General features: G+C 38.4%; 2 protein-coding genes across 5 annotated transcripts in view; both read right to left on the bottom strand.

The window, feature by feature from the left end:
* Positions 1–356: 356 nt before the first annotated feature.
* LOC103672448 (torsin-1A-interacting protein 2) overlaps positions 357–25,340 on the bottom strand; it is a 40,088-nt gene continuing 15,104 nt past the window's right edge. For 3 of the 4 annotated variants that reach the window (XM_040636332.1, XM_008701146.2, XM_008701144.2), the window contains exons 2-5: positions 12,331–12,509; positions 9,382–9,858; positions 6,807–6,908; positions 357–4,079 (exon numbers count right to left, since the gene is read on the bottom strand). In XM_040636332.1, the coding sequence (XP_040492266.1) occupies positions 3,322–4,079; positions 6,807–6,908; positions 9,382–9,858; positions 12,331–12,364 (1,371 nt within the window). In that variant the 5' untranslated portion in view covers positions 12,365–12,509 and the 3' untranslated portion in view covers positions 357–3,321. Of the gene's footprint in view, positions 4,080–6,806; positions 6,909–9,381; positions 9,859–12,330; positions 12,510–22,818; positions 22,934–25,340 lie in introns of those variants that run through there. The other variant, XM_040636331.1, reaches the window with a different exon arrangement.
* LOC103672447 (torsin-1A-interacting protein 2) lies at positions 20,529–22,825 on the bottom strand. Its single transcript, XM_008701143.2, has one exon. It carries the CDS (start codon positions 22,317–22,319, stop codon positions 21,924–21,926), a length of 396 nt encoding a protein of 131 aa, XP_008699365.1. The 5' UTR covers positions 22,320–22,825; the 3' UTR covers positions 20,529–21,923.

The following is a 25,340-nucleotide window of genomic DNA, read 5'->3' as shown; positions in this document are numbered from 1 at the left end:
CTATTTGTGAAATCTGGCCTCTCCCTACAGTTGGCCTGTTCCATGCCTCTGCCTACCATGACCTGCAGACCTATGGAGCTCAGGCGGGTCTCCAACCACCTGGATAGCCTTGTCCGGTGGGAGCCCACCCACGAAAATTGTTGAGGCTGCATCTTAAAACTGGAAACAGTCAATCCCCGTTTTGATGTGCTGTCTGATGGGGTCCCAAGCTTCTATAGAAATCAAGCCCCTTGGGGGGTCTGTCGTTGGAACATACCCAGGCCAGCTCTGCAGGTTCAACTGGGTCATTAGCTGGAGGATGATAGGCCCCAGGCTTGCTGAGCCTTACCACAAAGCTTGCAGGCTTTCAAAGGAAATACATTTAAACTATTTTATTAATTTAAAAAATACAAATAGAAACAATAGCATTACTACCTTTAGTGATAGGAACACCCCTGGAACTTCTCTGCCAACCCCTGAAAATGAACTGGGAAACTCAAATTTACCTCACAAGAGAAAAAACTCAAAAGTCCAGAGACAGATTCTAGACCAATTTCTTCTACAGGTCTGGTATCACTCAAGAAGCAATTCTTCTTAATGTAGAACGTAATTAGAGTTTTTCTAGGATAACAATTAAACACTGAAGTATGGTATCATGTACGGTATCATATGCCTACAAGTCCCTATTCTAAGTCAAAAAAACAAACTGCGGAAATAATGCAAGATGAACTATCAGATACACAAAAGAAAATCTGGAAACTTGAAAAAACAAAACAATTGAATAAAAATTAAGAAGACATTTGATAATAAATTTTAATTATTTTACATTTAAAAAATATGAAGTTTTATGCTTTAAAAATAATCATTTTATTCATGAATAGACCCAAAGCTAATATACTGCTTCTTTTTAAAATAAGTTTTGAAATAGTGGATAGAAAACGGACAATAGTTTCAGTTGATTGCACTTATACATGGAAGGAAACGTGATTTTTAACAAAGGCTGAACATTAAAAAAAGAAAGTGCCATTTTAAAATCTTTTTCTAAATTATATTGAAAGGAAATGATGAAAAACCATATTCAACTGAATGAAGAACCAAAAACATTTGTTTCGTTGGTGATCTGAAACACTGATAGATGAGATAGAGACACACATTTCATACTGGTGCTTCACAGATCTGAGGTAGCACAGGTCAGCAGGCCAGCAGAACAATTCTACAAGGCACCATTGGTTTTGTGTGACATAACGCTAGCTGGCACCTGAGATCTACAAATACAGAAAAAAATTCAAATATGGTATATAAATTTTTCTTCAATTTTCTCTGATTTTATATTGGGTTGATACTGATAGGATACTCACTATGCTTTGTCTTTTTGTTCAGGCAGGTCTTTCCTCACATCTATTTGAGAGATTCCTTCTCAAAGTCGCAAATGTAAATAGTTCTTTCAGGTATGTCCCTACACTCAACTGAACACCAGTTAAGGCCCTGGTTAGAACAGATCTGTTTTTCCTGTGACAGGAATTTTCCAATAGATTCTTCTCCCATGTCTCTGTAATCTCTTTTTAGGGATCAATAAAGATCCCTGTATCTTCCTACTGTTTCAAAAAATCCTTCCATGTTTTTTAAACATGTGACTTCCTTCATGCTTTAATCATCAAAATGCTTAAAGCAAGAAGGAAGTCACATGATTAAAGGATGGAAGGGTTTTGGAAACACCAGGAAGACATACACACATACACACACATATACATTATATATATACATATTCTGCTCCCACAACAGCAGAGAGGCCAACACCTAGTTGCAACATTCCAGGATCATGGTGATAGTTCTCAGGTATGCCATGCCTTGGAACAGACCCTTCATTAGGTCAAGATAACTTTAGCAGAGCTCTGCCTTCAGAGCTGCAATGCAAATCAACAACTACGGTCTCCACAAACACTGTTCTCAATCTTTCTTACGATCACAGAACATGGTTCAACAACTCATATTGGTCATTAAAACCTCTTAGAATCTATTTGCCATGTCTGCTTCCTTTTACGAAGTATAATCTCTCCTGCATTTCTTTAATTGTTAACCTAACGGTATTTCTGACCATCTAGTCGAGAAATGAGCTGCATTATGTCATGTTCCATCACCGTGTAACAAGTAAACAGCATGGTGCAGTTATGCTACTGTACCCATACAAAACCTACTATTCAATTAGTTATTAAAATCTGTTCTGCTTAAATGGCACTCAAAGCTCTCATCCTAGACAATTATAAAATTCCATTCAGGGGAGACAGAAATGATGACTAACAGATATTAACAACAGCATTAGAAATATGCTAAGCAAATACTAGCTTATACACTCTTTTCATCTGTAGGTCTTTATCCTTCAAAAATAGCATGTCTCTACAATAAACCTCTATTTCATCTTCTTCCAACTCGTACGTTTTAATACATTCATTATTTTCCTACTCATTTTTCTATCTTCTAAGATTTTTTTTCACTTAATCAGTGATTTTCAAATTTCAATATCAGTGGAACTCTTTGTTCCAATGGAATCTTATGGAGATTCCCACTCTATAAAGCAGTCAAAAGCAGAACTGCTCCGATAAAAAGGGGAGGGCTGTCAGTAGACACAGCTTAGAAACCACTGCTCTAAAACATTCAAGAAAGCTGAAGAAAAGATATGGTCCATTGGAACATCTTCATTTCCAAAGATGATGAACAACTTCCCCCTTGTTTCCAATTCTTAAGAACATCTCTTGAGGACAGCGGCTTTTATCTCAGCCCATTAACGGAATAAAAGCACAGTGCCTTACATACAGCTAAGTATTTGAATTCATATTTCTTCTCATACTATTCAAAAATGCAAATTAGTATAAGATGTAATCCCATTACTAGGTTATTAATGTCAGTTTAAAAAATATTTAATATGTGATAGAAAAAACAGTTTTTAAATTACCATCACTTCCTAACAGTCATTGCTCTAGTCCAAGTCTAAACACTAGCCAAAAGGCTCCTTATCAAGAAAACAAAAATCACTCTGTAGTCATTCGGAGAAGATTTTATCTTCTCATGCAATGATTCTGTGGCTATATTTTTGGATTAGAAAAAAAGCTTCAGTTATATATTCTACGCATATTTTAAACCTGATTTTCTTGAAAGGCCAGGAAAAAAGGTCAAGTTTTGTCAAACTTAGAAAGATAGTACAAAAGTTAAAAAAATGAAATTTTTTTTCCTAAAATAAGCTCATTTGTGTTTTCCAGGCTTTTCATCAACCTCCTTCCACAGAAACAGGTTTTAAACTGACTTTTTAATAAATCCATGCCTTCAGAAACCACCTCTGTGCTTAGCTTATAAAAGGCACCCCTGATCCTCAATGTTCCTCACAGGCTGGACGGGCAGCACAAGGTGTGAAATGCGGCTCCAGAGCCCACTCAGTTTGTCTGAGTCCATGTGGTTGAAGGAGCGGGGAGTGTCAGAGTTGGTAAACTTGGCCCAGAGTAAATCTCTCACTTTTTCCTCAGTTTCCCTCGGGCCAACACTTGCTTCTAATGTTTCCTCCTCCAGGAGAACAGTGAGGACCAGGGCCACATCTTTGAAGGCGGCATTTTCATGGTCACAATACTTGTAGAAGATCAAGGTAGAGCCTGCAGGCAGGGACTCAAAGTGGTGCACCACAGCCGCCTTCTGGCCATTCTCAAAGCCCGAGCTCAGCTCCATGTCAACCAAGTGCTTGACCGTGTCACTGTCCTCCAAGGTTCTTCCAGCCCCGTCAATCTGAATGGCAGAGACTTTCTGGGAGGAGGTGTAGGCATCCGCAACGAGGTGACTCAGGCACTTCAGGGTCTCTCTTCCCTCTTGAGCTGCTGTAAATATGATGGTGGCTGGCTCAGTGGGGTTTGAAGCATTGAGGTGCTTTTGGAGAAATTTACGTCCTCTCTGCCACAAGAAGGAACTCTGGCCCGGGAATTTAGCCTTCAATTGGCTGAACTGAGCCAAAAAGGCTTCCAAAGCTGGATTTTTGGGCACTTGCTGGGCTGGAGAGGAATAGTAGCTATTAACACAATGTAGCAAAACAATAGTCATAACCAAGCCAAGAAAGATGGGGCCTGTCAGAGAATGGGAAAACAAAACACAAAATTAGAATGTGGATCAGGAATAAAACCTGTGGTAAACTGAAATGAGTTAGAGATACTGTCAGATTTTACTAGTTGTGGTGAGTTTCTTTTGCCTGTATCCTTTAAAGTTTGAGATATTAAGGTCTACCAGAAATACTTATTCTCTAATTTCTTAGATTTAATTATTTGAACATATTCTATTTTTGTTGAAAGGTGAAAGCTCAGTTTTTGTCTTTACTGCTGTAACTAATGATGTGATTTGGAAATGAATGACCAGGGTAGTCTTCCACCTTCTCCAAGTACCTGTGACCTACAATAAGCCATTATTTCCCTAAGGATCAAAATGTAAATATGCCACTTGAGAAGTTAATAAATACTCTGTAATTAAAAAGCAGTTTTAGTTTCTATATTTATGAAAAGACTTTCCTCCTACGGGAGTTCCCATTTTGTTAAGGATGGCGGAACATCTGCCAGGGCCCCTACATGAAAAGTCCTTAAAACTCTATTGCTCTATTGCACTAGTACTTATTATCAAACATTTTTAAAAAACATACTAAAACAAGCCACGGTAATTAGACACCAAAGAGAAACAAAAGGCTTCCAAATTGGTAAGAAGTAAAACTTTCACTATTTGCAGATGACATGATACTCTATAGAGAAAACCCTAAAGACACCACCAAAAAACTACTAGAACCCATAAATGAATTCAATAAAGTTGCTGGATATAAAATCAATGTGCAGAAATCTGTTGAATTTGTATACACTAATAATGAAGCAGCAGAAAGAGGAATCAAGAAAACAATCCCATTTACACACCAAAAATAGTAAGATACTTTGCAATAAACCTAACCCAACAGGTGAAAGACATGGACTCTGAACACTAAGGAGCACTGATGACAGAAACTGAAGATGACACCAAGAAATGGAAAGACATGTGATGTTCATGGACTGGAAGAACAAATATTATTAAAATGGCTGTTCTACCCAAAGCAATCTACACATTCAATGCAACCCCTATCAATAATATCAACAGTATTTTTCACAGAACTAGAACAAATAATCCTAAAATATATATGGAACACAAAAGGCCCTGAAGAGCCAGAGCAATTTTTAAAAAGAAAAGCAAAGCTGGAGGTATTTCAATTCCAGACTTCCAGGTATATTACAAAGCTGTAGTGATCAAACAGTATGGTACTGGTATAAAAACAGCCACACAGATCAATGGAACAGAATAGAGCCCAGAAATAAGCCCATGACTGTATGGTCAAGTAGTCTTTGACAAAGCAGGAAAGAAAATCCAATGGGGGAAAAATAGTCTCTTCAACAAATGGTGTTGGGAAAACTGGACAGCTACATGCAAAAGAACGAAACTAGACCACTTTCTTACACCATACACAAAAACAAGTTCAAAATGATTAAAGACCTAAATGTGAGACCTAAAACTATAAAACCGTAAAATCCTAGAAAAGAACACAGGTAGTAATCTGCAATAGACTGTAGTCACATTTTCCTAGGTATGTCCCCCCTAAAGCAAGGGAAATAAAAGCAAAACTAACCTATCGGGACTACATCCAAATACAAAGCTCCTGCACGGCGAAGGAAACAATCAACAGAACTAAAAGGCAACCTGCTGAACGGGAGAAGATATCTGCAAAGGACATATCTGATAAAGGGTTAGTATCAAAAATTTATAAAAGGCTTACACAAATTAACACCCCAAAAAGCAAATAATCAAATTAAAACAATGGGCAGAAGAAATGAGCTAACATTTCTCCAAAGAAGACATCCAGATGGCCAACAGACACATGAAAAGATGCTCACCATCATTCATCATCAGACAACTGCAGATCGAAAGTACAAATAGCTATCACCTCACACCTGTCCAAACGGCTAAGATCAACATCGTCAGAAACAACAGGTGAGGGAGGTGAGGATGTGGAGAAAGGGGAACCTTCCTGCACTGCTGGCGGGAATGCAAACTGGTGCAGCCACTGTGGAAACAGTATGCGGGGTCCTCAAAAGTTAAAAATAGAACTACTCTACTATACAGTAATTGTACTACTGGGTATTTACACAAAAAATACAAAAACACTCACTCAAAGAGATACACGCATCCCTATGTTTATTGCAGCATTATTTACAATAGCCAAATTATGGCAGCAGCCCAAGTGTCCATCAATAGATGAATGGATAAAAATGTGGTGTATATACACACGATGGAATATTATTCAGCCAAAAAAAATGAAATCTTGCCATTTGCAACAACATGGATGGATCTAGAGAGTGTAATGCTAAGTGAAATTAGTCAGAGAAAGACAAATACCGTATGATTTCACTCATGTGGAATTTAAGAAACAAGACAAATGAGCAAGGAAGAAAAAAAGAGACAAACCAAAATCACAGACTCTTAACTATAGAGAACAAACTGATGATTACTAGAGGGGAGAGGGTGGGGAGAATGGGTGAAATAGGTGATGGGGATTAGGGAGGGCACTTGCTGTGATGAGCACAGGGTGGTATATGGAGTTGCTGAATCACTATATTGTACACCCGAGACTAATGTAACACTGTAAGTTACCTATACTGGAATTAAAACAAAACAAAACAATATAATACAAAACAATGTCACAACTGTTTAAATCTGCTAGTTTTCTACGTGTTTTCTCTGAGGATTTACTATGTGAATCAACATGGCAATAAGACCAATTTTATTCTCACCATAACTCAAAAAATCCTTCTTATTCGTCTTTCTTACAGTAGCCGGTGCATTCTCTTTGTTTTCTTCCAACTCTTGTGGTTCTTGCTGATGACTTTCAGTCACTGGGGAGAAAAGGAATATTATTTTCAGACAATACACTAATGGGGTATCATATACTTTAAATCTCTTACTAGACCAAAGAGTTATTAGGTTGAGAGGATTTCTATACTTCTAAAATCTTCTTATACAAAGCTAACTTTTTCCTGTCTCTTCCTTAAGGCTATTTCTTTTACTCAGAAGAATAAAATGAAGTGCTGTGAAATTCATGTAAGGTTACTGTTGCTACATTCACTATTCCTCACTGGCCCTCACATCAAAGACAAAGAAACAAGCATCCTAATATTGCAGCCAAACCTATCTACAATGTGTTTTGAGAAAATGTACAAAATTAAAAAGGGATTGAAGAAGTGTTAGCTGGCGACACCTTGCTGGCTCAGTTGGGAGAGCATGCAACTTTTGATCTCAGGGTCATGACTTCGAGCCCTACATTGGGCATAGTATAGCCTACTTTAAATAAATAAATGACCATTGTTAAAAATAAATAAATAAAGCACACATAATAAAACACTTTTTAAAAAAAGAAGTGTTAGCTGAACACAAGACTCAACATCACAAGGCAATGGCACTCTAATTCCAGGGTTCAAGTCATGTGGCTTCTCAAGACCCCAAGTATACAAAAACAGAGAATCTAAGTTTAGAGACAGGAGAGATTACTGTACAGTTACAAAACAGCTTCCAAAAGCAAGTTTGAACCTCTTATGAAGGAACGATAAAAAGCAAGGAATACAAAGTTAAAAAAAATTAATGAATGACATAAAAATGTAGGTGTGGGGGCGCCTAGGTAGCTCAGTCGTTAAGCGTCTGCTTTCGGCTCAGGGCGTGACCCCGGCGTTCTGGGATCGAGCCCCACATCAGGCTCCTCTGCTGGGAGCCTGCTTCTTCCTCTCCCACTCCCCCTGCTTGCGTTCCCTCTCTCGCTGGCTGTCTGTCTCTCTGTCAAATAAATAAATAAAATATATTTTTTTTAAAATGTAGGTGTGGGGTGAGATATCAATCTTAAAATGTGTGGGTGAAAAGGAGGGCAGTATTTTGTAGCACTCTACGTCACTCTACAGTTGAGATGTGTGCTTACTGGAAAAATAATTTGAACGGTATACTCTATTAACATAAAGAAATAAGATCATCTCCACCTAGAAAGGGCCATGAATTTAGTCACAGCACACCCGAAAAAATAGGGCTTTAAAATATCATATCACAAAATATGAAAGGATCGTTAATGATCCCCTACCGAACCCCCCCTTACCTATCATGGCAAAAGGTCTAGGGATGTTAAGGGCCTTGCCCACGGTCACATAAAGAGATGTGGCCTAGCTGAGATTAGAACAAGGTTTCTCCAAACTGAGGGATACAGAGGGGAGGGGGGTAGGGGAATGGGATAGACCGGTGATGGGTAGTAAGGAGGGCACGTATTGCATGGTGCACTGGGTGTTATACACAACTAATGAATCATCAAGCCTTACATCGAAAACCGGGGATGTACTGTATGGTGACTAACATAATATAATAAAAAATCATTATTAAAAAAAAAAAAAAAAAAGAACAAGGTTTCTCATCAGCTAGGTCAGCCCATTCCGCTATATTAAGTTGCTTCCCATACACAGCCTGCATTTTTAAAACAATATTTTCTTCCTCTACTCAGTGAACCTGCATACTGGTGAAAATCTGACGGAAGATAATAGTTCATACAAGTCACAGTCATTCATTTATGTAACAACTATTCATAAAGTTGCTTCTCTGTGCCAGGGGCCAGAGAAACACAACGAATGACAGAGGCATAGTCCTTGCCGCCTTCACTGAAGTTACAGACTATTCTAATGATTAGTGAATGAAACACTATTTGAGATCAGCCACTGATTTATAGTGAAACATGAATTTCCAGCCCTTAGTCGAGTCCCTGATGAACAGAATGTCTTACATTTTATATCCCTTTGCACTTGGCAAATAGGCATTTTACACTGAGCTCTTCCGAGTACTTAATAAAATACAAATCAACACATGGAATTATAGACAGTGAGAGCTGGGAGAGACCAGCTGGATAGCTCTTATCCAACTTTTTCATTCTACAAATAGGAAACTGAAGTACCAAGGAGTTAAGAGACTTGCCCAGGGTCACCCAGGTTAGCAAATGGTAGGGCCACAACTAGAATTCATGTCTCTTTTGTGTTCCAGTTAAGGCCTTAGCCACTGCGACTATCATCTTCATAAGAGAAGACAGGATGCTTACTATAAACTATAAAAAGAGTTTAAAAATGCAGTTTATGTGTTGGATACTACTTAAGTAGTGTAATGAGCTAGTCAAGGAGATGAAAAACCTCACTCTAATTTCAGCTCAGTCATATCTCTTTAACTGACCTTGAGCCAAGCCCAAAGGCCTTGATCCTATGAAGAGAAGTTTTCTAAAAAGAAGGACCCCGACCTATGCTGTGTTCTCAGTAACAGAGCAATACAAAACAGAAGTCCAAGGGGCTAGTTCACCTGGTGTCGGCAGTCGCCTCCTCACAGTACCCTGGCTCTCCGGTGCTGCAGGGGAGTGCTCAGGGGTCTGGGCCTCCTGAGGGTCTATGGCAGGTGGCTCCGGTGAAACTCCAGGTCCGCTGCCCACTTCCTTGGGCAGGGCTGCAGAGCTGCTCCCTAAGAGTGCGTCTTCTCTTCCTACCCCGTCACTTGGAGAACAGGTGGGTTCTGGTGGGTTCTGTTCTTCCTGAGAACTCTGGCTGTTCTCACGTTCTGTTTTATCCTTTAGATAGTCCCCATGATCTGTCCCATCTGGACTTTCTGATCGATCATCTGTGTCTGCACTTCCTTGATGTATTATTTCTACCTCTTGGTGGACTTCGTTAAGGCCAGAGGCAGGGTCTGGGGTCTGAGCTTCTTCAGCGGTACTTGCTGGGACTGTGGTCTCCTGTGCCTGAGAACTTATTGACGGGTCATTTTTCAAATCCTTTTGAGAGGCTATTGAGATAAAAATTTGTAATTTTTATTGAAAAAATTCCCTATTTTTTTGCAGTTTAACAAGGTCCCTGATTCATAATAAGTAATACATGTATAGATTTTGAGTTTACAAGGCACTCTTCCTAAACATTATTTCTCTTGATTTCCGCTAAAGGTGATTAAGACAAACTTATTATGTATTAATAAATCTAATAATACTAATGTTAAACTATTTTGAATGACAGAACCAATTTTTGGTTGTATTGAATACATCTTCTTCCCTAATGCAATAATGAATCTAGGCAATCATCGTCAACAGCAACTAAAGCCACTATGCAAAAAGCCGATGAGAAATTTTATAATGAATGGACCAGACTGGCAAAACTGCTGAGCCAACTGATCAATCTTAACATCACAGAAAGAGGGAATACCAGACATCATTAACCTCCCAATTCAATGCAAGGGGAAGTACACTATACCACCTACGAAGTATTCTTGCCAAGCAAATGAATTGGTATCTGATCAAGATTCTAATTACCAATTTCCGTGAAATACACAGATAGAGGAATATATTAAATCATGCCTCAGACATATAATAGGTAAAACCCAAAATGTGAGAAATTCAAAGGGACAAGAGACTTTCTTTAATAACAGCAAGAAAAGAAAAAAAAGGAAGGGTGACCTATTAAGGGAAACTTAAAGAGAAGAACTATATCAACCAAATGCAATGTGTGACCACACTGTTTAGATCTAGTGTTGAATAAATTGTTGAAGAAATATTTATGAGATAATCAGATAATTTAAATGCCCGATATTTGCTGATAACAAAGGAATTACTATTCATCTTTTAAGTATGATATAGTGTGATAATTTTTTAAAGCATCTTTTTTACACGATGTCCAGAATTTGCCTCAATTCAAGAATATAGGTGAAAGAAGCAAGACTATAGATGAAATAATATGTTGACAGCAGATGAATCCATTTGATGGGTACATGGGATTCATCTCATCTCCTCTCCACTCTAATGTATGTCTGACATTTTCTATAATAAAGCTTAAAAAGAAAGCAACCTAAGAAATGTATTAATCAAATGCTATGAGTGGCCCACTATGAACAAAAATCAAAACCAAAACCAAAACCCCAACTGTGGAGAAAAAAATTAGGGAGAAAAAAAAAGATTTGAGACAAGTGGGGAAATGTGCATACTGATTAAATATGATATTAAGGAACAACTATTAATATATTTTTCAGGTGTGATATGCTATTTTGGTTACTTTTTTTAAAAATCCATCTTTAAGAGATGTAAACTAAAGTATGTACAAACAAAACGATATAATGCCTTGGATTTGCATTTAAATACTCCAAGGCAGGCAACAAGATCAGCATTATAGGGATGCCTGGGTGGCTCAGTTTAGGTTAAGCATTTGCCTTGGGCTTAGGTCATGATCCTGGGGTCCTAGGGTCAAGTCCAGCATTGGGCTCCTTGCTTGGCAGGGAGCCTTCTTCTCCCTCTACCTGCTGTTCCCCTGCTTCTGCGCGCACACGCAGGCTCCCTCTCTGACAAATAAATAAATAAAATCTTAAAAAAAAAAAGGGCCAGCATTATATAGGTTAAAATTGAAATTCAGATGTTGAAATCACTATACTGTATATGCCTGAAACTAATTTTACATTGTATTTTAACTGGAATTGAAATAAAAACTTTTTTAAAAAAAGGACTTTGATGTTGAGTATGTGGGAATTCATTATAGTGCTCTACTTTTATGTATTCTGAAATATCCTTAATAAAAAAGGTTTAAGTAAATTTGCCCTCTTCTTAAATCTACTTCATATTTTGTGTATTTTATATCTCCTACATATATATACAAGCAAGATGAAGAATTTAAATTTCATCTTTCCGGGGCACCTGGGTGGCGCAGTTGTTAAGCGTCTGCCTTCGGCTCAGGGCGTGATCCCGGCGTTCTGGGATCGAGCCCCACATCAGGCTCCTCCGCAGGGAGCCTGCTTCTTCCTCTCCCACTCCCCCCTCCTTGTATTCCTCCTCTCGCTGGCTGCCTCTCTCTCTGTCAAATAAATAAATAAAATCTTTAAAAATAAATAAATAAATAAATAAATAAATAAATAAATAAATTTCATCTTTCCTATAATTGAAACATCTCTAAATAGATGGCATATCAGTTTTCTTGATTTTTAAAATATAGCTCTAAAAATCAGTCTACTGTCTCTTTCTAAGATGCATGTATTTTCCCAATACTACAGGTTTGTACTACTGCAGTCTCTAAAACATTAATTTTCCTTATAATTCGGGTCTGGTATTGTGGTGGACTTCAGTAAATACAAAAGCGTAAGAATAATCCTAACAAACTAATCGATTAAGCTAACTTTTTTACTTCCAAACCTCAGGTTTCCGTCATCTGAGATCTTCTCTTAGCATGGATCTAGATTCCTACAGCACAAACCTGGACAGACCAGTGCTGTACAGACTAGTCTTACCCTCGGCAGGATCCCTAAGTCCTCTGTCGGCCATGTTTGTGTTCTAGCTCTTCAGACTTTGGGATACTTTTTGTTAGTGTCTGGTTTTTCTTGTGAAGATGTCTTGTTTTCTTCTTGTCCCAAGTCCCAACAGACTCATGCTTCCCGTGGACCCAGGAAACAAGGCATTTACACAGTGACTAAAATAAAATGAAAAAAAGTAAATGAACTTTTTATTCATACATGGAAGAAATGCCAATTTCAGCTTTATTTATTCAATATGTTTAGTTTGAGTAATAGTTCGTCTTTGAAACTTTTCTAGTGAAGGAGAAATGCTTTCTGGCTTTGGTGAGGACCTACAAATAGAAAAAAGCTTCAGATTATCCTTGCACGGATACCATAATCTCTTAATACATTCCAGTGTGTTGAAAGGATGGAAAAAGGTAAATGACCAGAATCTTACAGAAAATGTCTTTGAAAATGAAATAAAAAGTAATTCTAAGAGTAGAAATTAAGTCACTGTAGTTAATCACTGCAGATTCCATTTATTCTTCAATTTCTGTCCCACATAAATCTCTGAGCCTATCAGCAGCTTTCACTTATCGTTACTAAGTAACAATGCACAGGGAGAACACCTACAAACTAAGGCAGCTGCCTTGGTATCGGGAGTAGGAAATAAACATTTGGAGTTTTGTCACTGCCTTCTTCGTGGTTCTCTCACAGTATTCTTTTTAGATTTCTTCAATGCCTTTCCAGGTGGTGCTCAAAGAAGACCAATGTATAAATTAGGAACTATATACAAAAGGAATCAAAATCAGAGGCAATTCATAATCAATAAAATATTCTATCATTTTATAGTTAAATCACATTTTTTGGTCAGGAATAATAATACCTAAAGTTACTTAACTTTCCTTATCTGTAAAAATGATTAAGGACTGCTATGAGGATTAAATACAAAAGTATATGTGAAAGAGGTTTGGAAAGGGTTACATTTTTGATGGCCTAGCTGAGAGGCTAGCCAGCTAACTTTATGTCTTTTTCACAGCACTCTTCCGCAAAATTCAATTTTACAAGTTAAAAATTTTAATTCCAAATGCCTGGTATAATGCCCAGTGCAAAGTAAGAACTCCCTATTTTAATTACAAAGTATATGAATAAATAAATGTATGAATGTATAGAGTGGTGCCAATTGTAAACGTGAAGGGAAGGGAGGAGTTAGAGACAGGCCTCCTTTCTGGTGGTGTGAACATTCAGAACGTGTCTCAGATTTGGAGAGTTACTGGTCACTCTTCTATGTTCTTCAATCTCCTGAGATTGGGCTTCCAACTCTCCTTTTCATTACCATCATATGTTGCAATGAGGGCTTCTCTCCTATCCTAGTTCATGGTAGAAAATAAAAAGTCCTCCATCTTTTTCAGATTTCTTAAAACAATTTTTTTCTACCAGCCCAAACCAAGAAAACTATGGGTAAAACTTTCCTATGCACCAGTGACAAAAATTTTAGAAAGCAAAGATGCTATTCATAATAACTATAAGGAATTTCATATTAAAAACTAAAAGACACCTGGTAATAAATCTAACAACAGATATGCAAGAACTTTAAAGTGGGGTGCATTTTATGGTATGTAAGTTATACCTCAATAAAGCTGTATTTAAAAAAAGAACTTTAGGAAGAAAAGCATAAAACTTTATTGAAGGACATAAAAAAGACCCAAGCAGAGAAATACATCATGTGCATAGACGTAAGACTCTGAACCACTGATGCCAATTCTTTCCAAATTAATCTATAGATTCATTGTATATGGAAACAAAATTGCAAGACAATTTTTGGATTGTTATATGTTTCTTAGAGAACGGACAAGCTAACCCTAAAATTCACAAAGAGCAGTAAAGGATTAGAGTTAAGATAGTTCTGAAGGAAAAATAAAAAGATAATTCTAAGGGAGGGGGGCTATCTTTGCCAAATCTACCAAGACTTATTATAAACTTATAGTACATAAATATGATAGGGCAATGGTACAAGAACAAAGAGAATATACAGAACAGAGTCAAGAAATATATGCACACATACGTAACGGAAATTGGCTAAGAGACAAAAGGGAAAGAATGGATTAATGAGTACTTTGAGGACAAGTGACAATTTAAATGGGAAAAAAATTAGACTTCTACCTGCCACCTGACACAAAAATCAATTCCAGATTAAAGACCTAAGTGTAAAGAGCAAAATTTTGAATTTTTAGAAGAGAATACTGAATATCTTTATAATCTTAAGGTTCTCTTAAACAAGATATAAAATACACAAACCATAAAGGGAAAATTTGACAAATGTGATCACATTTTAAATGTTAATTTCCATACAAATCCTCAAAATCAAATTAAAACATAAATTTACTGGCTAGAAAAATATCAGCAACACATATAATCAGCAGGGGATTAATATCCAGAATACATAACGACTCTGAAGACAGATCATGCTATGAAAACAGTTTAAGTGGGCAAAAGAGTTTAACAGTTTTAACAAATTGTTAAAACGAAGAGGAAACCTAACATTCTAATGAAATCAGTAAGAGTGGCCAAGGAAATGCAAAACAAATTAATGACATACAATAGCATTTTACAACCATCGACTGGCAAAAATTTGTGTCGGGCAATACCAGGTGTTGGTGAGGATTTGGATATACAGAAAAGTCCTACTGGCAATGAGGTAAACTGTTACTACAACTTTGGAGAGCAATATGGCAGTTCTGGTAGTTACGACACGCATGGTCTACAAATTGTCAACTGCACTTCGAGAAACTTTCCCTCAAGCGCCCACCAATGTTTGTGGCAGCATTGCTTAAAATGAGGAAAAAATGAGAAAACCACCTAAATGTCCAATAAGGAAGTGGATTTTTAAAAATTGTGGTATATTCTTACAATGTAATATTGTATGTGGCAATTAAAAAAAATGAATTACAGATCTCAAAAATTTCTAACAGTATTATAACTTTTACATACAATTCAAGAAACAGGGGCACCTGGGTGGCACAGCAGTTAAGCGTCTGCCTTTGGCTCAGGGCATGATCCCGGCGTTACGGGATCGAGCCCCACATCAGGCTCCTCCACTATGAGCCTGCTTCTTCCTTTCCCACTCCCCCTGCCTGTGTTCCCTCTCTCGCTGGCTGTCTCTATCTCTGTCAAATAAATAAATAAAATCTTTAAAAAAAAAAAATTTATACTAGTGATTCAAAAGAAGTGAACAAATGGCATAAATATGAACTACTGATACAAACCACCACATGGATAGATCTAAAAAGTGTAAGTGAAAAGAAGTCACACATAGAGGAGTATTATGCCAAATGATTTCCTTTATATGAAGTTCTAGAGTAGGCAAATGGTTATTTGTCTATGGTCTGTGGTGACAGAAAACAGGTCAGTGGCTCCTGGGGGAAGGCCTCCTGACTGGAAAAGGGCATGAGGAAAGCTTTTGGGGTCAGGAAAGTATCTCATATCTTTATTGAGGTGGTGGTTACATTTGTCATCAAACTTAAAATCTGTACATTTTATTGCACATAGAACACCCTCAATAAACTTTATTTTCAACAAACAGAACTGAATGCTTTTAAAAATGTATTACTTGCTAACCAGAATGCAGCCAAGAAACACTGCAAAAGGAACCATCACAGATCTTTCTATAATCTTACAAATGCTCAGTATATACCTTTCTTGTCACGAGGCACACATTCCTGCAGCCCATTTCATTCAGGCCCTTTGTAACAGATCACTGTTCATAGCTGAAATGGTATTCCCTCAAGGCTACAAGGAAGAAGTGGTATAAACACCGAGGTTCTTGACACATCCTCCCAAGAAGTCACATGGTGGGGCAGCTGGGAGATCTTGAGGCCACTATTCCCGAAGCAGGTCAACCTTTTGAGCAGTGTCCAATCCACATGAGGAAATGCATACGTTACGAACCTCTGCCTGATTACTGGAAGTGAGGCAGAGCCTCATCCTGATGGAAAATGGGAATGCTGGAGACGTTTTGCAGCTGTAGGAAAAACCCTTCCATAATCACGTCCGAAAAAAATGGTATCTTTTGATGGTATCTTTTGCAAAAAGGAACTGATGAAGACCCAATGTGCTTCGTATGGCACAAAAGATATTTTCTTTCAGCAAATCCCTTACAAGTTTAATTGTGAAATGTTGGTTTTCGGTGCCCCGTATATGGCTATGATTCATTTTGCCACTTCAGTGAAACACAGCATCACTGGCAGCTATTTGCACTTCCCTGTGACCCTGAAACCTGCAGCAAAACTTGTATCATTTTACTTTAAGTCTCTATATGAGGGCTTTAAACAGGATAAAGCAATAGTTTTATTCTCCCTTTATGGAGAATGCAACAGAGGGCACACTGAGGGATGCCTTCCTTTCCATATCCTGGGACTTCTCTAAGTAGGGACACAAATTTGCCTACTTCCTCTGCCAATGTGATTGCCTTGTGCTTTTTTAAGATGCATCCTTTCTGTTCCGTCTCACTGTAGCAATGGCAATGCTTTGACAACTTGGTATGTGTTCATTGACTGGTACACTGCCGGACCTTTGCACTGCAGCAATACAACCAAGTTCAGCGGACTCCAACAAACCAAGCGTCGTAAGGGCAGCTCTACAAACTGGTGCATATTACATCTTATGTTACTGCTATGTTACTGAATAATAACATTTTGAAAGCAGTCAATTCTCTTTTATTGCTCTGTACCATTGTTTAAAAATACATATAAAATAAAAAACACATGAACGGAAAGGATACACATCAACTTCCATTTGGTGCTTGCTTCTGCTGATGGAAAGACAGGAATAGGATGAGGACAAAAATGGGTTCCAACTCTGTCAAGTATCTTTAAAAAAAAAAAAACTGAGGCAAATGTAGCAAAATGTTAATATATTTTTAGATCTGGGAAACTGGTGAATGTTATTTTCTGGACTTTTCTGTATGTTTGATGTAGTTAATACTTTTTTTAAATGAGTAATAAAATGTATTAGCCTCTGTGAGGAAAAGAAAAGAATCAAAAGGCAGGGTCTGTAATGCTAACTCTTTGAGCTTACAAGCAATGAATTTATGTCACAGAGGTACGCTTCAACCACAGCCTCCCGGGCATTCTGTCACAACCAGCTGGGAGGAGACAACACAAGAAAAAGCTGCCCGTGAGAACAAAATCAGGAGTAGGAGAGCAGCAGGACTTCACCCAACCTCTACTCATCCTGAAAACCTCTGGTTCCACCATGGGGACCAGGTAGGAGGGAAGGATGGCACAGAGACCTAGGGGAGACCTGGGGTAGAGAGAAGGGGCAGGTACCAGGAAGCACTGGAATCTGCAACACTAAGTGATCATTTTTTTTAAGGATTTATTTATTATTTATTTATTTATTTATTTATTTAGGAAAGAGGGAGTGCAGAGTGAGTGAGCATGAATGGGGGACAGAAAGAGAGAGAATCCCAACGTGGGGCTTGATCTCACAACCCCGACATCATTACCTGAGCCAAAACCAAGAGTTAGATGCTTAATGGACTGAGCCACCCAGGCCCCTCTAAGTGGTAAATAAAAAAAAAAAGAGAGAGAGAGAGAGAGATTCAGAAGTTAAGCGGCTAAGAAAGACAAAAGAGAATCAGTCAATCCAAGATGGTGATTTAGATATAAATGCCATCAAGACAAATGTATAGCAGTCAGGGGCCAATAAGTACATACATCTTTTTCCTATTTTTAAACACTTTTATTTTAGTGAATGGTGTCATTTTAGGTTCTAGGGATAAGAAGCAGATCTCTTGGCCCTCAAACAATTTATAATTCTGCTGTAGAGACAACATACAAAACATACACAACAAAAATAATAAGTAACATTTATTGAGCGCCTTGTTTATGCCAAGTAGCATCCAAAGCACTTCATGTATTAACTAATTTAATCTTCACAATAGTCTTACGATGTCTGGACCATTAATATTCTTACCATTTTACAGACAAGGATACGGACATACACAAAGGTTAAGAACCTTACCCAAAAACACACAACTAGTAAAGGCAGACTCAGGATTGGAACTCAAACTGACTGAGGGACCCAAGGTTTTAACCATGACACTAAAAAACAAACAAAAAACAAAAATACGCCTAGAGTAAACATACTACACAGCGACCTGTATGTAGTTTTGAATTGTGACTCTAGCTCATATGACCTGGTTGAATCTACACATGAACTAACCTTCAACTTTTCTCAAACAGCTTATTTCGGTGTTGGAAAGTCTTATTTCGGTGGAAAGTCTCAGGTGACGTAGTAAATCACACAGCAATCACATCTACCATAATTATGACTATAAATGGGCCTAAAAAATGTGACAAGGAATTGCTTGGGGTCATTCACCCCTGTACACTTCTTAACCTTTAAACCTAAGACCATTTGACTCAACTCAACTACAGACTCAACCTCAGTACCAAGATTCATCTGATCCTTCACCGGAAGGGACTTCAGAAGTTTTCAATAATTCAGCATCAAGCTCTAACAACTGGCTTTAATCCCTGTTCTAAAACTAAAACTCTACTTTACCCCTAGTTCTAATTTCTACCTCATTCTCCTGTACCTTTTCTAGTCCTAAAGACTTAGTACGTGCCATATGATTGGCATATATTATCACATTCAAACCCCACACAGTATAAAGTAGGTTATTACTGCACTACTATGTGACAGATACACTGGATAGAGAGAGGTTAAAATGTCCAAAGTCATTTAACAGTCCCAGAATTTGAAGACAAACACAGGTCAGCTGGCTGCAAGGCCATTATTTTTCCTGTATAATAAGCAGTTTTTGAGCTGCGTTCTCAGAATTCCATGGAGAATCAAGGGCTGTCAGGGAAGACTGAAGAAACAGAAGGGAAATGGCTCATCTCACTCTTACAGATAAGTGTATCATGCTGATTGCCACATACTCTTTGGATTCCATGGAATTCTTTTATGCCTGCCTGCTTGCCTGGGCTTATTTCTTCTCCTATCACTTAGAGATGAATCTTGACTCAGTCACCCCCAGCCCAGGATAGCCTCCTCTTTAGTAGATTATATCCTTCTCAAGGACCCCAGCACGTGTCTCTTAACCTTCCACTCCCAGGTCCGGCATAAAATAACTGTAAGTAGTTATAACAGTCATTTAAAAATGGCCACCAATATGTATAAGTAATGATAGTATCAACTCTGCCACAGTATGAAGATTATTATGGCTCATATAATCTAAAACAGTGGGTAACCCTCCAGATCATTTGTTGTGAGACTTAATTTTAGGAACACATTTATACTTTAAAATTCACTATTCATAATTATGAATTGGAGCATTTTAGAATATTTTAAGCCAAGTAAAGTCATACTAAGAAGACTTCAGCTGAAGAGTTACAACGTTCTCTGAATTTTCTTCTTTGCTCAATTTTATGAACTCTGCCATGTTATCTCTGAGAGGTGACCACATAACAGGTATGTGATAATATAATCATGTCTGAAGGCAAAGTATTCTTAATGTAATATTTAATATTTTTGATTCCTTTCTCCTGTCCATATACTCACAAAGCTTATAATGACACCACACAGAACTACAACAGTCCTGATTATGTTAAGGAGAAATATGTGACTGAGTTATAATCTGAAATATCCAGTGACCTAGCTGCAGTCTGACATGAAACCTCCTTATGTGGCACTAGCAAACTACAATAACTGTCACTACCTTGCAGTATTAGGAGTACTCGGTTCTCATCCTTTGAAGCCAGACAACTAAACACCACAGAGGTGCTGCTACTGTACTTCTCAAAGTATCCACAGAGCCCCTGCATAACAATCTCCTGCACCATTATTTAGAAATGCAGATTCCCGGGCCCTGTGAACAACCTAAGGAATCAAAATTTCTCTAAGATCAAGAAATCTGCATGTTCTGACAAGCTCATCCAGGTACTGATTTGGAAATCAACAGTACAAATCCATTTACTTTTTCTTAACTATTTAAAGGAGGGACTGGTTAAAACAATCTTTGGTTAAAACATTTTGCTGATACTTAACATTGCACATATGTAGAATGTCAGTATGTGTTTGAAAAAATTTAAGGACCAATAATATTGATCAAAAGCAATACCTCTAATTTTCACTTTTTAGAAAGAGCTTTAGGACAGTAAAGGAGTTCTTAACCAAGAGTTAATGATAAACTAACTAGTCTTCACTCAGTTTAGCAGTCCACACAGTTTATTCAACAAGGTAACAGGAGAGAAGTTCCATTGCGATAGACAAAAGGCAGATACAGGGTAGATCTCCGGGGTACATCCTTTATACAGATGAACAAATAACTTTAGGTTTCACAACATGTGGCAGGCATGATTTGTTGCATACCAACAGCCATTCATTCCTCCCTTCTCCCTTCCTAAAAGAGCCATGATTTTTTAGGGGAGACAATGTACCCCACCCAGGCACTGCTAACCCCATTCCCCTTTGCCAGGCTTCCCAGGCTTGTGAACCAGTACCTTCTAATGAGATGTGAGAAGAAATATGTGAGGGACTTTTGAGAAAGACTTTTTTCCCCAAATAAAAGACACACACTTGAAAGGAAAAAGCTTTTGCTTCCTACTTCCAGCCTTTGATTGGGAATGAAATGTCTGAACAGCAACAGCCACACTATACTCACTGAGGAAACAACTATGAGGACAAAAAGCCACCATGATAAGGATCCCAGTGGGGAGGAACAGAAAGAACCTGGGACCTTAGGAACATTGTTGAGCTGCTACACAAGCACTGGATTATCTAGTATCGTAAGTGGAATTTAAAAATTGTTCAGTGGCCTCTGAGATGTTTTCAACAGATTTTTCTAAGTTTCTCCTATACTCTAGTTCCGTGATTCTCATCAACAAATGAAGGCCAGAATGTGGTCAATGTCCAGCAAGACATTCTTCGTTCTCAGAAAGATGCTTCTTGTAGACGGTTCATAGTGTCTATGGAGTCAAGCTTGATAACTCCTTTTGTCACCTATCTCATAGTACAAGTACTTTTCAATTTCTAGGGGAGGACATTCTAAATTCAGTCGCCACAAAAACAGGATAGCCTCTGCTTATGTAGAGTGAAGTAAGTAAAGACAGTGGCACTTCTCGATGTTTGTGTGTATCCCATATAGATATTACCACTGGTTAATGTATAAGAGGTGCAATTTAGAACAATGGTTTCTTATTAAAATATCTAGCTGTTTTACTGGAATAATCTATAATCCAGCTACAAAGATGCTTTCCCACTAGAAGTATCATTATGGTACACACAGTACAGGGCCTCTCCTCCAGGACTATCCTGTCATGTCCATAAGGCTGTGGAGTTTTTTAGGATGGGAAAGTTAATTCCAAAACATAGGGAACATAGATTAGACTGGTTCTAGATGAAAAGTTGGCTGGAATACTGATTAAATTCCATGCTGAACAAAATAATATGTGCAGACGATGGGAGCAGATCCAACAATTTAAGCAGTTCCCCAACGTAGTGACAGTCTAGATCAGATTTAGAAAGGAGTCATTCTCCCATTCTTCCTTGGGCTACTGGTACAAACTCTAGAGTCTCCATGATTTTGATTGCTTAAGAAGTTACTTGTTTTGGCCAAGTTTTTTGTTCAAGGTTTTGTCTGTTCTGGTCAAGATTAACTGCAATGCAGGGTTAAAGCCAGCTACTCTAGAGTCATGTATCCTTTTTCTAACCAGTGGAGGACCCAGAAGAAATGGGTGGCAAGCTTTTTCAAAGGTCCATCTAGTAAGATTTTGGGGAGCCCACTCAAGTGGGAAAGACCAAGGAAGAACAAGGCTTCTATTAGCAGGATTATCAGGGTAACACTCAGGGCAATAATCAGCTCTGTTAATACGGTCTAAGAATACTTGGTAACATTCATTTTCAACAAGTTCAGTCTGGTACAACCAATGTCCTAGTTCTAAACTAGGGAACCACTGTTGTCCACAGTCCGGGCAATGTGAATTATCCGAGAACATCTGGGCCTAGAGAGATTAACACAGAAAGCAATGTAACAGTAAAAGGCAACAATGACAAAGAGAGATACCCAAATAACCAGGCCTATTACAGGTCTGGTTTTGCAATTTCTCAGTCCAACCAACAATACTTGGCGACCGGAGTTAAATTTGGCTTGCACCTCCGTGCAATTCTTCAAGATTTCGTTGTCTATTTTTCACTCAATTGCAACTCAGTCTCTGAACTCAGGGGACCGATTCAGTCTATAATGTTATCAGTCACTCACTAGCAGCACAGATCTCAAAACAGCTCCTTCAAATCCCAGTTTCTCAAGAAAAGATAGGGCTCTAGTCTAAATTGGTTATTTTTTCTTGTGTGTTATCAGCTGGTGGTGTCATGCAGAGGCACTTGGCTTACTCTGCTTTGCTGGTAAGTTATTATGTCTGCTTGGTGAAACAGAGGAGCTGACAGGTCCAATGGGTCTTTTGTGGGCGCTGGCACTTGCCGTTGTAATACACGTACCCAAGTCTTAAGGCCTTGGCACTTTACAGCGATGTAGGGGGTCAGGAAAACCTGGTAGAGTCCTCTTGAGCGTGGATCCAATGAAGTCTCTCTTGCGAGGACCTTAATCAGGACCCAGTCACAGAGAAGTAGTTGATGCTCACTTGGCTGAAGTGTCTAGGAATGCTTCATATACCTGTAAATGATAAAACTTCAGACGACTCATATGGGCTATGAGTTGCTCACAGTATTATTAGAAACATGCATTTGGAAATCATTTGGGCCAGTCAAGGAGGATGAAAATTGTCTTGTGGATCTCTTCATGACAATTTCATAGGGGTTCATACCAGTTTATCCACTGGGATTTATTCTTATGCTTATTTTGGGCACTAGGAAGGGTTCTAGTTCACTTAAGATTCACAATAGCTTGGGACGCCTGGGTGGCTCAGTTCGTTAAGCGTCTGCGTTCAGCTCAGGTCATGATCCCAGGGTCCTGGGATTGAGCCCCACATCAGGCTTCCTGCTCAGCAGGGAGTCTGCTTCTCCATCCTCTGCTCATGTATGTGTGCTCTCTCTCTCTCTTTCCCTCTCAAATAAAAAAATAAAATCTTAAAAATTTTGTACTAGCGTAGTATTTTTAGGATTGTATTTCTTTTTTCTAACTCCTTCTGCTCTCCAGTAATAGTAAAGTCTGTATAATCATGTTTAATCTAGTAAAACTCTGAGATTTCTCGTGTACCTTTTCTGTGAAACGGGTACCATATATGGTATTCCTATAATGTGTGGGATAACATTAACAATGGTGACAGCTTTTCTATAACAGACTTTACTCCATTCAGGAAAATGCTTCCAAAATCATTAGGAAATATTCTAAATAGCTAACTCTAGGAAGTTGGGAGGAAATTCTTTTGAAGACTGAAAAAGAAACCAAGAGGGGTATGTCTCATTACCCACATCTATCTTTATAGGTTTATGCACATTATATTTTTAAGAAAGCAAGTAAGGTATAGTCTTGAGCAATAGTTCTGAGCAATTCCCGGAAAATATTTAGAAAATCAGTTGGAATTTGCATATGTTATCATCATTTTTATACTCCTTCACAACACTGAATATAACAGGTATAAAAGGTGGGGTTCTCAAATGTATGAACAACTACAGAGCCACCTAGAGAGTGCTACATATCAGAATACGACATATACCTTGCTTTTCTCCAGTGTTCTTTTTGTGAATTCTGAGGCTTGATCCTGTGAGAGCACGTAGAGACACTGGGGAAGGCGTGAGTGCTAAAACTGTATAAAGATTTGGCCTGAAAAGCAGAGGAATGACAGCCTTAGTTGTGGTCAGCCAAAGCATTTTCCTTACAGACTATCAACAGTAGCTGTGATTCTCAGATTTTAGAATGGCAAATGTAAAAGGCAACCGAAGAGCCGCACACAGTGCTGCAACACAGGGCTCCTATTCTGATGAGAGCCCAGGATGAGGTGAGCCAGAGTCAGTGAGGGTACACTGAAGTATTTTTTGAGGTTAGGTAACCATGTACGGGTGTGGGCTACCAACTCAGCTCTTTAAGCAAAGTTAACAGAAGGTATGGCAGGGTTCCTGACTCAATAACCTTTGTGGTGACAATACAGGGCATAACAGATTTCCGTGAGAGTCTACTGACAAGAGCCACCACAGTAAAAGTTTCAGTTGTTAAACTGGGAAATCCTGAATGTTTAGTACATGGAACATATAGATGATGAATAAAACCCACACAACCATGGGGTTCAACATAAAAGTTAGTAGTAAAGTTATATGGCTAAGTCTAACATTGAAAAGAAAGAATTTTGGATTTTTAGAGTGAAAAGGGGATATGCAATTGAAATCACAACAAGATACTATTTCACATCCACCAGACTGGCAAAAATTAACAAGTTTGATGACTGGGGTTATACATACTCTAGGCAAAACCACCCCACCCCCAGGATTCCACATTTCCACTGGCAGAGTCAAGAGGGAGCCCTAAAGCTCCAAATACTCAGAATAAATCCACCCTTCCCCCACCTTTCATTTCTCCAACTTCAATAGCAAACAAGCATCAGAGCTCCACGTATTCCCGAATTAAGAGAACTCTAGTGTTGCCTATGTTTCAGACAAGACAGTCCCTCCTCTGGTCCTCTAAACCACTATGGGCAAGAGTCAGAAGGGGACCCCAAAGCACTAAGTGCTCAGAATAAGATTACTTATCACCAGCCTCCTCGATCATTCCTTAGCCTTACCACTAATAGATGAGTGGAGAGGCCCTCCTGAAAATGCTCCTGGCACGATCCTTAAACTTCACTCCCACCCCCACTCACAGCTTCACCACTGTTATGGCTTGAAGGCATCAGGACCGACCAATTTCATCATACCTCTATCTCTGTTTATGCTGACCACTAAACAAATCCCAATGCTTCCTGGTTGTACTTCATCTCCTTAATCTCTAATTCCCATATGGATCCAAGAGCAGCCAAGATAACATCCTCTTCTCCTTGCTTTATAATTTCCATTTTGATATATTAAAT

The sequence above is a fragment of the Ursus maritimus genome, unplaced genomic scaffold, assembly GCF_017311325.1.
Source record: "Ursus maritimus isolate PB19 unplaced genomic scaffold, ASM1731132v1 scaffold_2, whole genome shotgun sequence".
Taxonomy (NCBI): domain Eukaryota; kingdom Metazoa; phylum Chordata; class Mammalia; order Carnivora; family Ursidae; genus Ursus; species Ursus maritimus.
This window is presented reverse-complemented; position numbering and strand designations above follow the sequence as displayed.